This window comes from Asparagus officinalis, chromosome 6, assembly GCF_001876935.1.
Source record: "Asparagus officinalis chromosome 6, Aspof.V1, whole genome shotgun sequence".
Classification (NCBI taxonomy): domain Eukaryota; kingdom Viridiplantae; phylum Streptophyta; class Magnoliopsida; order Asparagales; family Asparagaceae; genus Asparagus; species Asparagus officinalis.
The window spans coordinates 3,538,791-3,552,241 of NC_033799.1; the positions used below are offsets into that span (position 1 = coordinate 3,538,791).

At 37.6% G+C, this 13,451-nt stretch overlaps 1 protein-coding gene across 2 annotated transcripts; it reads left to right on the forward strand.

Annotated features, from left to right (window-relative positions):
* On the forward strand, positions 649-9,625 carry LOC109845338 (AP-5 complex subunit zeta-1). 2 transcript variants are annotated; one of them, XM_020414576.1, is made up of 13 exons: positions 649-750; positions 1,722-1,765; positions 2,052-2,140; positions 2,985-3,076; positions 3,154-3,300; positions 4,435-4,585; positions 4,697-4,773; positions 5,211-5,282; positions 5,588-5,635; positions 7,186-7,313; positions 7,458-7,617; positions 7,722-7,923; positions 9,226-9,625. In XM_020414576.1, the coding sequence occupies exons 3-13, from the start codon at positions 2,086-2,088 to the stop codon at positions 9,273-9,275; spliced, it is 1,182 nt and encodes a 393-aa protein (XP_020270165.1). In that variant the 5' UTR covers positions 649-750; positions 1,722-1,765; positions 2,052-2,085; the 3' UTR covers positions 9,276-9,625. The 2 variants fall into 2 exon arrangements, with proteins under 2 accessions (XP_020270165.1, XP_020270164.1); XM_020414575.1 differs by having other exon boundaries at positions 692-750; positions 1,722-1,758.

Consider the following 13,451-nt stretch of genomic DNA (forward strand, 5'->3'; position numbering starts at 1 on the left):
TATATTAGATTAACTATAATATAGTAAAGTATAGTATAGTATTACTTTTAATATATTATGTTAGATATTATATTAACACATTCTCAAACTCAAAATCTAAACACCAAACTTAAAACACCTTTTAGGTGTTTAAAATAAGTGTTGTGTTTTTGGTTTGAGGATGATTTAGCTCAAAAAAACACCATGGTTTCCAAACGCATGGTGTTTTGTTTTTGGTAAAAACACTATGGAAACAAGTAAAACACCATGGTATCCAAACGAAGCCCAATGATAACAGAAGATGACACTATTAAAATGTACATGTTTAGAGCATGACATTTATTGGATGACATGTAACTGATTGAGGACTTATATTGTAGCTAATGATATACATATTACTTCTGTCTATGAAGCATAACTGCAAGTACATAGAAAGCCATTTATGTAATTCAGTAAGAAATGATATCTTATAGGTACAATTGATATAAGACACATCTATGCTGGGGCCAGTTTCACTTTATAATATTGTTATAATTGTTTCTTATATATGCTTATCATTGGTTTAATTTTCAGAATCAAAAGGTTGATTTCTAATAAACTAACTACTGATAGTCCCTTTAATTACTGTCTGCCTTAGTTGTTTGTCACCATTTGATTTGTTGTTGTGTTTCCAGAGAGTTTGCAGACCCTGTTGTGGCAGAAGCCACCCTCAATTTCCTTAACCTGAATAAGACAAAGTTCCTCAGTTCATTTCCTACCTTGCTTCCGCAGGTATGTTCATTAATAGAATATGAACATTTTATGTTGTTACATGCCTATGAAGTATCCATATTATTATATATTATGGAGAAAAAGGCGGCATAAACTGTGTTGATGATTGTGCTACCAAGGGAAGCTTCATCCAAATGGCTTCATGATAGTTATGCATATCCATTCAATCATGTCTCACCATACATTTTGTGCTTAAATCTTTTCTTATTCTGTGGTGAAGTACTGTTGAACATAATTTACATGATCCAGAATTCCTGTAAACAAAGAGCCCACATGTTTTTTTTGCTTGCATGCATCCAGTAGACAGAAAAAGAATGAACATATAGGTTGAAATCTCAATTTCAAGAGTTAAATTGCATGCATCCAGTAGACAGAAAAAGAATGAACTTAACAATGATTTCGTTCAATGTGCTGCAAAAGCTTTCGTTTTAAGAGTTAAATTGCATTCTCAAGAATGTTTATTCATTTTTACACCATTTATATGCCATAAGTCATAAATGTAAGTATATTATTTTTTATGCTACTCATTCCATCAATTAGTTTACATTTGTAGAGCTAACATCCTTGTCAAGGATATCCTAATCAAACTGTACCCACCTCCCATGTGCACCATGTTTATTATTCAAGTAAAATCTTACGAACAACTACCTAAAATTTGGGATCACCTTTGCTGGATAATCGGTATCAGGTTTGATATGAAGTGGTTGCTTTTCTGTAGGCTTCAACGGCCAAACGTTTTTTTTGGGTGATATAGTTGACAAAACTATGGTGGGAATATCCCTGCCGATTGTTGAACCTTTATTTCGGGCTTGCTTTCAGACTTTAGGTCGCCTTCTCTCTTGCACAATGCTGAAGGCTGTTGTACTCTGACAAATACTTTACGAATTTCTGTTTTTCAGAAAATAATATTGTCTTAATTTGCTACTCGTCTGACATGCTACTCATCTTTTACTTCAAATATTTATCTGCAGTTCTTTCCATTGCTGCTGAAGTTGATTGCATGGAATGGTGAGAAGTATGTTCTACCTTTCTATTTTCTGACAGTGAAGTTGCTTCAACAGCTAGTGATATGTCTCATTGCTATAATAACTTCATTGTAAACGTGTGATTTATTATTAAAAAAAAGACCTAATGAATTGTCTATCCAATGCAAAAGATTGCCCTAATTTATCTTCATTCTCTTTGCTTCTATCATCAATTTATTAAGGCTGTTTTAGATCTTCAACCTAAATTACTGGATCGGATGTATTTTTTTCAGTATAATTGTTCCATCTAATGTCATGTTTTTATCTTATTTCTAGGTTAGAGAAATCATTTTCTACTGTTCTTCCAGCAATGATGTCAACCGGCTCATTTCTTCCTCTATTCCCGTCAATTGTAGATTTGCCAAGTGAGTTCTTTTTTACTCCCGTTAAAGAAATTAACATGTTTCTTTCCTGATTGCTTGTTTCATGTAATGCCTAAGCTTGATGCCATCTGTTTTTCCAAAGGCATATCAAGGAGAATTTTCTCCAGCCATAAAATTTCCAACCATCAGATAGAACAAAGATTTCAATTAGTTTAGGTTGTAATCTGGTTTCTCTTGGAGTCCCTTGTCAAAAAATTAATAGTTGGCATATCAAAAAATAATTTGGAAGTTTATTGTACTATAAGTTCAGCATTTGCTCTTGGCTACTGCCGTATAGACATGTTCTTTCTAACACATTCCTTAGCCTTTCTAAAATTGACATCATAACTATGATTTTTCTTGGATTAAGCTTCTGGAATCAAAGACATCAATTCACAGCAAACGCCTAGTGCTGTTTCTTGTAATGTGATGCTTTATTGTAATGGGAAAAGATTTTAATGACATGCAATAAACGTGTAGAAAAAGTCATAATCATTCACCAAATTAAAAGAAATAATGGTGCTAAAATTATCTAGTCTGAGATCCATTTGATTAAAATTTTTGCATCATCAAAAATAGATCTGAATAACTGCATCCTCGAAATACCTTTAACATGGTTGTAAACTAGGGGTGAACCGGAGTGACAGAACTTACGACTTCTACTAGGAGCAGCATATGATCCGCATCCTCATCCTATTCGTTGACGGCATCACCACATGATCTTTGAAACAATATGTGTGCTTTCATGACTCTTTTTACCATGACATGTCTATATCTAACGTGTTTATTTTCACTATTGGTTTTCTGCTATCCATGTTCTGACTTATTTTATATTTGTCTAAAATAGTACTGGTGGTTGCATTGGAGAAGGTGGAAAAGAGCTCTGGGACTCTAATTGGAAGCCGTATAGCTTCGATTCAGAAGAGTGCAGCTCCTGAGGTGAGTTTAGATATTCCTATCGTTTGCTTGTCTTGTTTAATAAATGTTCTAACGTTGTTTATGATCTTTTACTTCAGATGTTATTTGCACTAATGGATGAAGCTTATACTGGATCATCTATCGAAGATAGAGGGGGTGACTCTGGATCTGATGATAACAATATTATAGATGTTGCTGACCCAATGTTTCTTGAAATTTTAAAGGATGAGAACGATGGGCTTGCTGTATGTCAATCTCTTTACACCTAATATTGGTGACATGCATATATCATATAATCTTGACTCCGGATCTGATGATAACTATATAATAGATTTTGCAGACCCAATATTTCTTGATTTTAAAAGATGAGAACGATGGGCTTACCGTATCTCAATCTCTTTGACCTAATACTAGTGACATACATAATCATGTAATCTTGGCTCTCTGCACAATTTCTGTTTCTATACTGATGTCATTAGTGACAATCAATCTGTGGCAGAACAATTTCCATGGCAGTAGGAACAGCTGTAAAATGAGTCTTTTATCCTAAGCTTCTACAAATAATTGAGTGTCATTCATATTGTACTAAGTTTACTTTCTTCGGATGTCACTGCTTGTTCTGCCAGCTGCTGTAACTAAGATTTTGTAGCCCTACTCTCTTCTAGCCTGTAATCTTGGTGGAATTCGAATTATTAGTTATAATCTCTATCTTGTCTGCTTTCAAATGATTTTTTCTTTATAAAGAGAGATTTTGAGTATTTGGATGAGGGTTCTTGAGCTATGTTGTCTAGCCAGTGCACATTTTCATATTTCACTGAATTCTATATAGTATATAGGTTGGAGTATTTCACCAAGGTTGTTTGTCTTCATGACTGTAATAAATACTGAATCACGTTTTAAGTGGGCATAGCACTGAACATGGGATTTGGGACGGTTAAGTTTAACATATAGTTTTGAAGATCTGTAACAAGTTCTTGTTCTTTATGCATAACCTGCTTCTCTCTTTCATTTCAATATCTGTCATGTTTGCTTTGTATTAGTTTTAGACATTGCTAATCCTTGCATAATTATAAGTATTGTGTCCTTGAGCCTGTAGATTCCTCTTTTTGTTTTCCCTTGCGAATCCTGGAAACAATTTTGCTGCAGTACTCTCCAGTTAAACTTTTTCTTGCAAATAAGATAAATATTAAATCATGCTGGCGAGTCTGTTGTGATTAATTTAAAGCATGTCTATTCAAAGACTTGGCCTGTCACATTTTCTTCAGACCATGTTATATTTTTCTCCTAACCTCTCTGTACTTCATATATTCCCGAAGATCAATAAATTGTGGAAATAATATTCAATATTGGAATACATTGACAGATTTGTGGTATTTCAGGAAAGGCACTGGACTTCTCCTGAGATGGCTGCAGTGCTACAAGCTGCCATTATTAATGCTCCTCAATCAGACAGGCTAAGACAAGCATTCAATATGACACCAAGGTTGCTTTCTGTGTATTTTGCAATTGCATTGAGAGATGTCAGTGACTGTATGTTCCTTGTCTTTTTGAATCGTGTAATTCGCATCTATGAATTATTGTTACTAAAAAACATTGGCATAGGTCTTGTACTAATTACATTCTATTTTATGGTTGTTACAGCTCTGCTATGTGCATTGATTCCAATTCTTATGTCACGAAATGCTACAATTTTCCCTGACAAAATTTTCTGTTTTGAGGCGAGTGAGATTAATTTCAACTCTGAAACTTTGTTTTTCTTAGCGTGTATAGTTATTTCTTATGATTGATCAGACTGGAAGGTATTGATTTGATGCTACTTCTGTCCACTTAATTTACGTGCAAAGTCTAGTACAATAATATAGGTTGAAGCTAGGCAATTATGATGATGACTCCTCTTTAGCAGTTGATTGGATGTATTTGAAAGATGGATGCATAAAGTTTTATATATATGGGCACAAAAAAAAGTGTTCAGAAACGGACAAGGGAACCATACAAAACTAGGGGCTTCGTGTTATTGTTATATTCCTTTATTTTCCTTTTAAAACGAGTTATTGCTTTAGAATGTTTAGTGGATATGTTATGAAACATGATCCTTCTGGATATTCAGCCTTTACCTACTGTCAGATTATCCTGATTCTTAATTAACTTTTTGTAGGTCCAGAAGAGGCTTGTGGATTTTATGTTAGCTGCATTTCAGCGATCTCCTCAATTTATTGCTCTTTTGAAGGTACTATTACGACTAAAATTTATCCTACATGCAGGAATATCACTCTTGTCTAATATATATTGGAACCATTTTTTATATAGGGTCTTTCACAAGGTTCTAAAATATTTTACCTGTTTATTATTAAAGGGAATTTCTTATTTTAAATTTAAGTACATGAACTTTTAAATCTTGTTATATTTTCATAAAATTGTGACTACTGCAATTTAGATTATGAACTCTAATATATTTCTATTAAAGTTTTAAGTACACCATTTATTTAAACATTTAATATGGTGTTTTTGACGATCCATTTTATGTTCTTGCAGAAGCCTATTGTTGACAGATTAGGAGAAGCTTATGACAGTCCCGCAAAGGTAAAGATCCGTGAGCATAGCATCTCCTTTTTCTTCCCTTCTTTTCTTTAGAGACACGGCAAACTATATTTATTACTATTTTAAGATCTTCATAGATAATTGCTTCTGTTATTTCCTCTGATCTGCATTTTGTATTCAAAATTGAGCAATGTTTTGGAAAGCGTTAGGCGCCAGACCAAGCGCATTGAGCCTAGGCATCCAGGCTGGTGCTTAAGCGGCACTAGATGTTTTTAGCACCAATAGAGGAAGGATTCTTTTTAAAAATTCAAAATCCTATCCTTGACTTTTGCATAAGATGGACTTGTATAGAGATTTGATCCAATCCATTTTGACTTAGCTCATTCTCTTCATCCATGACTAAGCCTAAGTGAGTGATATATCCCCTTTTGATGCAGTGCAGTCCGGATAAGTGGCCAGACTCCCATTGACGCCTCCAAAAACTAAGCAGGCAGTCTAGGCACCTCTTAGGCCTAGACGGGAGCCCAGATGCTTTTTAAAACATTGCAATTAAGCTTGAATTATATGAATTTAGCTACTTGAATTAATAAAAGAGGTAAGAATATAGTATAATACTGAGGTTGAGCACAGATATTGAGAACTGGAAAAGATGCTATATGGCCCGAGTATGAGGGAGAGATTTTGGGAAAGAAACTCAGGTGTGGGCATGACAAGGAAACTCACACTGCATTAATGACTGGAGAGCCAAACAATATTATCCATAAACGGTCAAAACTTTTATCTGTGGGAGAATTCGAGATACCATAGCTCTTATGCTCAATGTTGAACAATAGAAATAAAGAGAGTGTGCAACAGATGGAACAAGTTGAACGCTCTTTTTGCAGTTGAACGCATGCACTGCATAAATGAAGTGTAGTAAAAATTTCAATGCTGATGATTAGTAGGTGTAAGTAAGTGAAATCGTTGACAAGTTATAAAGGAGTAATAAACATAGTTATGAGCCCAATCACTGACACATGTTTATTCACCACAGAACAGTGATGTTGTTCTAAATTGGAGCAATAGGGATAATCAATAAACCATGCATAAATTTGGAATCCATCTGTAAAGATGCTGACTACACATGGCCACAAATGTCAAAGTAGGCCAGATCAAATAAGATGCAATTGTTGAGAAGTGAATAGCTGAAGAGATTTATAGGCATACAGTCTTTACATCAAGTTACAATAACTTGGCCAATTTTATGAAAATTCTAAAGTGTTGATTCGTAGGGCTTTTAATGCACGAGTAGTTCACTTGGAACCACTTGAGTTTTTTGTTTCTAGATAATTTATATACTGTAAATTATATCTATCGGCATAAATTTTTACTTTGATAGGTGAATGCTTGTGTTGGATGTTATAGACAGTAGCCTAGCTCTACATTGTGTTCTATCTATTTTTATATAAGATAGAACATATACACGCGCGCGCGCGTGTATTTGTGGGTGTACATTTCTGCATTAATTTTCTGCAGGTTTTGATATTTAAATTATGGAAGTTCATTTTGGCAATGCAGTCAATCTTGATGAAAAATTTTATGTGCTAATGCAGACCGAATTGGCATTACACTTGTGTTGGGCAATCGGGGAGCATGGAGCTGGAGGAATATCTTATAAAGATGTAGCTCGAGAGCTCTTTGAGAGCCTAGAACTACTACTTTATGAAAATCTTTCATCTAGGTAGGTCTTCATATAAAACCAAGAAAACTTCCTTGCGTTACATTGTACATGAGAATATTTTCTCTAGGTAGGTTTTCATATAAAATGAAGAAGTTTTTGCACATTATATTGTGATTCTTTACTTATTCTCTTTACATTCTCAAGCCGCTTGGGCTTGAGCCAGGAATCAACTGTTGGTTCTAAGGGCAGGGCATCTGGAAAATCTTCACAAGTTCGTCTTTTATGCTTTGTGGTTACTGCTATTGCCAAGCTCGCAACATGCCATGCTGAGTTGCTTCCAAGAGCTCGAGTATCTCTGGCCAAGGTTTGTTAGTTACTGCACTAGTAATGAAATGCCAAGTTTCTTTTACAAGCTAAATCCTGGCATTGCCACAGAATATAATAAAACAGCTTGGACTTTGTTGTCAGGTAGCCCGCTCTCAAAACTCAGACCGAAGAGTACAGAGGCGTGCTTGCGACTATCTTGGTCTAATGAATGAACCTGCAATTTGTTTGTCAGTTTTGGGGCCTTCAACTGAGCATGATCAGGACCCTGGTACTGTTAACTGGAGCGAAGGAGCCTCGAAGATGATTTCTCATATACCTTTCTACTTGCTTCATGAACAAGAAGGTACGAGTCTTCTTAATTTTTTTATCTTCCAATTTTTTTTATCTAAAATGATTCCTTTTGTGTTCAAAGCCTTTTAGAACTTAGATTTCTCTTGCTAAGGTATTTAGTTACTTGTCATGCCTTTCCCATTTCAATGCAGAACTTGCAGTTAACTACTTTCAAGAAGTTGCTTTTTCTATAAGCTTATTTTATTTTGTTCTTTTGAAAATCTATGATCATATTATTTTTTTATCCAAGGCCAGTGATACTCCCTTTGTGCACTCAGGTTTTATCCTTATTTGTTTATAAAAGAGTAATCTCTAACTTTATTTTCTGTATTCAACAGAAGACATAAATAAGAGAAGCTCACCTCGTCTTTTGGTTATAAATCTTACACTGATGTGAGACCTCAGAACCAAATCGTATTGGCTGGTATGATTGATGTTTTGGTCTGAATCAGTGGGTTCTAGATGAACTGAACTGAACCAAACCAGTATAGTCCATGAAAGAATAGTCTTGACACTTGAAGGTTAGAAATACGTCAAGTTGAGGATTTGGATATTCACCAGTTGATGGAAGTACCAAGTTGGCATACATCCTTTAACCAATAACCATATCAGCAAATATTGAACAGTAACTGAACATATTAATACACATGAACTATGTAACAAAAGAGTTCCTTCTTTTACTGCACAAACCTTGCTCAGCTGAGGCGAATCATTGTTTAAAAAAAAGGTTAAAAAATAAGGGATAGATTCAATTGTTCTTTAGCGAAGGTTAAGAAATCCTTGGTTTCCAGTGCAAATCTTGGACCTCTGCGTGAATTTAAATCATTAGTTCCATCTAAATTCAATGTTTTTCCCACCCTAGTGGAAGGATAGATTTGGTAAACCAAGTGTATCTCATTTTTTGGGTTTAAAGTAGGTTTCCTGCTTGTCCATTTGAGAAGAATTTGGGACTTCATAAAGGAAGTTAACATTAGGGGGGGAAATCTTCGTGCTGAATCAATTTGTTTCTATTTGTTTGGTTGAGTTGTGAACGTGTCATAGAAGTGTGTAAGAGGGAAGTCCATTCAGGTTTGTGAACTGCTCCAAATAATATATATTTAAGTAGTTTCCTCGTGTTTTCCATCTTCATCTGGTAGTCCTTCGGTGACATATTACTCAACACTGTGTACCTTCTTTATATATCACTTAAAAATCTTGCAACTGTGAGTCTTGAGGGGGATTGCATTTCATCCCTTTTCGTGTTTCTTTAATTTCATTTCACATTTTTAGTAAATTATATATATTGCAGTTTCTGATATTTCTGAACTTTATATAGGGCCTCCATTTCACGATTTCTCCTTCTCGGATGTCTTTCCAAACCAATGAATAACTCCATTATCTGGTATCCAATAGACATTTTTTCCAAGAGATGCAAAAGAAGGAGATGCCATTTTCCCGCAACAAAAATGTTCGACTCCAAGAGAAGTAAAATGGACATTTTCCCGCATCTGGGTACTTCTATTGAAGAAAATAAAGAGCACCTAGCAAAGTGCAAATACATTCAGTTTGGAGGGAGAGCTTTTTAGCCATCAGATCTTATCTTTGTGTTCGAGTGAAATTCATGTTCACTGTACATATTGTAGATGTACCCCTATGTATACAATTTGAGGTTTGCTAAATTCTGTATTTGAAAAATATTGTTTGTGTATCAATGAAAATGTAATACTTGTTTAGAAGCTGCATCTTTTCGTCGTAGAAAGAATTTCATCCCTCACCTTATAGAAGACAATGTTTTCATTGTTGAAGTAGGGGATATCAAACAATCCTTCCTCACCTACTTCTCGCAGCTCTTTCAGCAGCCTCCTGCTTCTAACCTACAACTGAATTGGGATACTTTATACCCTCATAGTTCTATCAATTTATCTCCCCTCGATCTCCCCTTCTCCCAAGAGGAAATAAAGGTAGCGGTCTTCGACCTTCACCCAGATAAGGCTCCTGGGCCAGATGGTCTCCCAGTCCTATTCTATCAGACTTTCTGGCATACTATCAAATCAGATGTTACTAGCTTCGTTCAAGGCCTCCACTCAAACCCCCAATCTCTCCAGAACATAAACTTCTCCCATATTTGTCTTATCCCTAAGAAGGATGGTGCAAGCTCCCCTAAAGATTTTCGTCCTATTAGCCTCATTAACAGCTCTTGCAAAATTTTCTCTAAAGTCCTTGCTAATAGACTTAAATCCTTTCTTCCTCTACTCGTGGACCACTCTCAATCTGCCTTTCAGTCAGGTAAATACACGTTGGATTCTTTCCTTCTAGCGCATGAGATGATTAACTTCTGCTCATCTGGTAAAAAGGAAATGTGTGCTATCAAAGTGGATTTCTTCAAGGCTTTTGATTGTGTTAACTGGAATTTCCTCTTGTCCCTCCTCAAAGCCAGAGGCTTCGGCCCCCGTTGGTGCGATTGGATCCACCACCTTCTCCACTCCTCCAAATCAGCCATCCTGGTCAACGGATCCCCCACTAGTTTCTTCAGATGTTTCAGGGGACTCAAGCAAGGCGATCCTTTGTCTCCTTTGCTCTTCTTGCTTGTTGTTGACGTCCTAAACAAAATGTTATCATGTAGTGCAGCTTCGGGGGATCTTGCTGACCTTAAGCTGAAGGGCGAGTTAAATTCTATCAGAGCCCTCCAGTTCGCAGACGACACTATTATCTTCAGCAGGGCCTCCTCATCAGACATGACCACTCTCAAAACAATTTAGTTTCTCTTTGCTAAACAGTTTGGCCTTCATGTCAATCCCCAGAAAACCAATCTTTTCTATCTTGGCATAATTCCTCTCAAAAGCTCTATTCTTGCTGCCACTTTAAACTGCTCTGTGGGCTCTCTCCCCTTCTCCTACCTCGGTCTTCCCCCTTAAGAGGGGATCTCTGAGTAAAAGAGAATGGCAACCATTGTTGGATTCTCTTAAGAGAAAATTGTCACTATGGAAGCACAAGTTCCTATCCATAGGTGGCAGACTTACTCTCCTTAACTCTGTCCTCTCCTCAATTCCCCTCTACTATATGTCGTGTTTTAAATTGCCCACATGGGTGATTCAAGATATCGATAAAATCAGGAGAAATTTCTTATGGAATGGGAGTATCCTTCATTCTAAGTCCAAATGCTTGGTTAACTGGACCACAGTCTGTAAACCTAAACATGAAGGAGGCCTGGGGGTCATTGATATATCTTCTTTCAATATTGCTCTCCTGTCTAAATGGCTATGGAAAGCACTCGACAGAAATACTCTTATCAGTAAAGTTCTGTTCTCTCTTTACTCTAAAGATAATATCAATCCATTTGTGCATCCCCCAAGTAAGTCAGCTTCTAAACTCTTTTCTGATTTACATAAAATGATCCACTCTACCTTCTTTAGTTTGGTGAGATGGCAGGTGGGAGATGGCAAGACATGCAGTTTTTGGTATGATAAGTGGACTAATGCAAATTCTCTTAGCAGTCTTTTCCCTTTAGCATGCCAACTTGCTTTTTCTAGAAGTTGTTCAGTAAGATCTCAAGGCTATAAGTGCAACACAGTTTGGAAATGGCACCCTATCCTCAGGAGGGGTATTTCTGCTGTGGATATATGCGACACTACCAAGCTATATGCTCACCTAGACTCTCTCCATGCTGCCCTATCTCCATCCCACGACAGTCTATGGTGGCCTTACCATCCATCTGGAGCTTTCACTGTTAAATCCTTATATGCCATCATCAATTATGGGGGGACTTTATCTCCCTATCATAAATTCATCTGGAAGTCTATCATCCCCCTGAAAGTTAATGTTCTATTCTGGATTATCTCCAAAAATAAGTTTAATACCAGAGCTAACCTGATCTCTAAGGGCTGGAATGAGGACCCTCGTTGCCCATTTTGTATGCAGGATGTCGAATCGCAAGACCACTTATTTATTACTTGCGCTTTTGCACAATCAGTCTGGTCCTCTCTCCTCCCTCTCGCCCCCATCACCAGATGGCCTCGCTCCATGGAGGGTTTGATTTGCATGCACACAGACCATAACACTTGCTCTGACATCAGAATTATTTGGAAATATCTGTTGCTAAGTTTCTGCTGGAGAATGTGGCATTGTAGAAATCAGCTTATTTTCAGAGATGTCATTGCTAACCCTACCCTCATAGCTGCTAACATTGCAAGATTTGTCTTGTTTTGGACAGGAGCAGAAGATGAGAGAGTGGCGATACGCACTCGAAGGGCTGCTCAAAATTTAAAGCTGCAGGACCTTGTTAAGTCCAACATCGAAGGAGACTACGACGACAACTTCTCTAATGCTCGCTGATTCTCTTCTCTTCGTTTTGGAAGGCAGTCTTTCTTCTCCTTTTGCTGGTGAAGCTTCTCACTCCCTAGTCTCTCAGAAGATGTGTGTCAGTTCTGTGTACGACTCTGGGTCTGTAGCTTTTTTGTGAACCTACACTATTGTGGTGTGTACTATCAGTCAGTGTGTTTTTATGGTTTTCTCGGGTCCTGGTAGAGGGATTTAAGTAAGGAGAGTTGGGTAGGTGACGACAAGGTTCGCTCCTTACCATCCTCCTCTTTACTTAGCTCATTCTACAGGCCTATCGTGTGTTTTTTTTCCTTCTTTCCCTCTGTAAACTACGTCGTTCGCTCCTTACCATCCTCCTCTTTACTTAGCTCATTCTACAGGCCTATCGTGTGTTTTTTTTCCTTCTTTCCCTCTGTAATTGCAGACGGAAATTACCGTCTAGGATATTAGGTTCAGTTTATATAACTTAAAACCAACATCGAGAGCCCTAAATCCCCAAAATTGGCCATCTTCCCCCATTTCTCAGCCTACTCCTCCTCCAATCGTCGATCTCGATCAAAGCCTTGACCACGAGCACGAGATCGCTCGAGCACGAGATCGCCGCCCCTCTATCAGATCCCCGACCACGAAGCCTCGCTCGAGCACGAGATCGCCGCCCCCTCTCAGATCCCCGACCGAGCAGCTCACAGCACCGACGGCGAGACCTTCTCCGGCGTTCGTGACCCCAGACCGAGCAGCTCATAGCACCGACGGCGAGACCCCCTCTCAGATCCCCGACCGAGCAGCTCACAGCACCGACGCTCGTGACCCCCTTCTCCGGCGTTCGTGACCCCCTTCTCCGGCGTTCGTGACCCCAGATTTGAAGTGAAACACCGCCTCCTCCATTTCCCGCTCAGAGGTATTATCCCGCCTCCCCCATTTCCCTCTTCAACTTGATTTTAGGTGAAATTGATTTTAGGGCTTCTGTTCGTTTGATGCTATAACTGGTTGTTGCTTGCTTGATTGCGTCTATGGGATTCCTGGTTGGGTGAAAAACAGAACAAAAGGTTCCCATCTTTGCTCAATTCTTCACAAAACTCTGTAGCAAATCCTTTGAATTCAGTTTGGAACACAACAAACATATTGCGTGTATACATTTCTCCAACTTGGACCTTAATTGGATGTCCAAAGAACATGACAGGCTTTGTGTTAAGACTCGTAAAATCTTCATGGGCTTCACTTAAGTGACGATGAGTTACTGCTTTT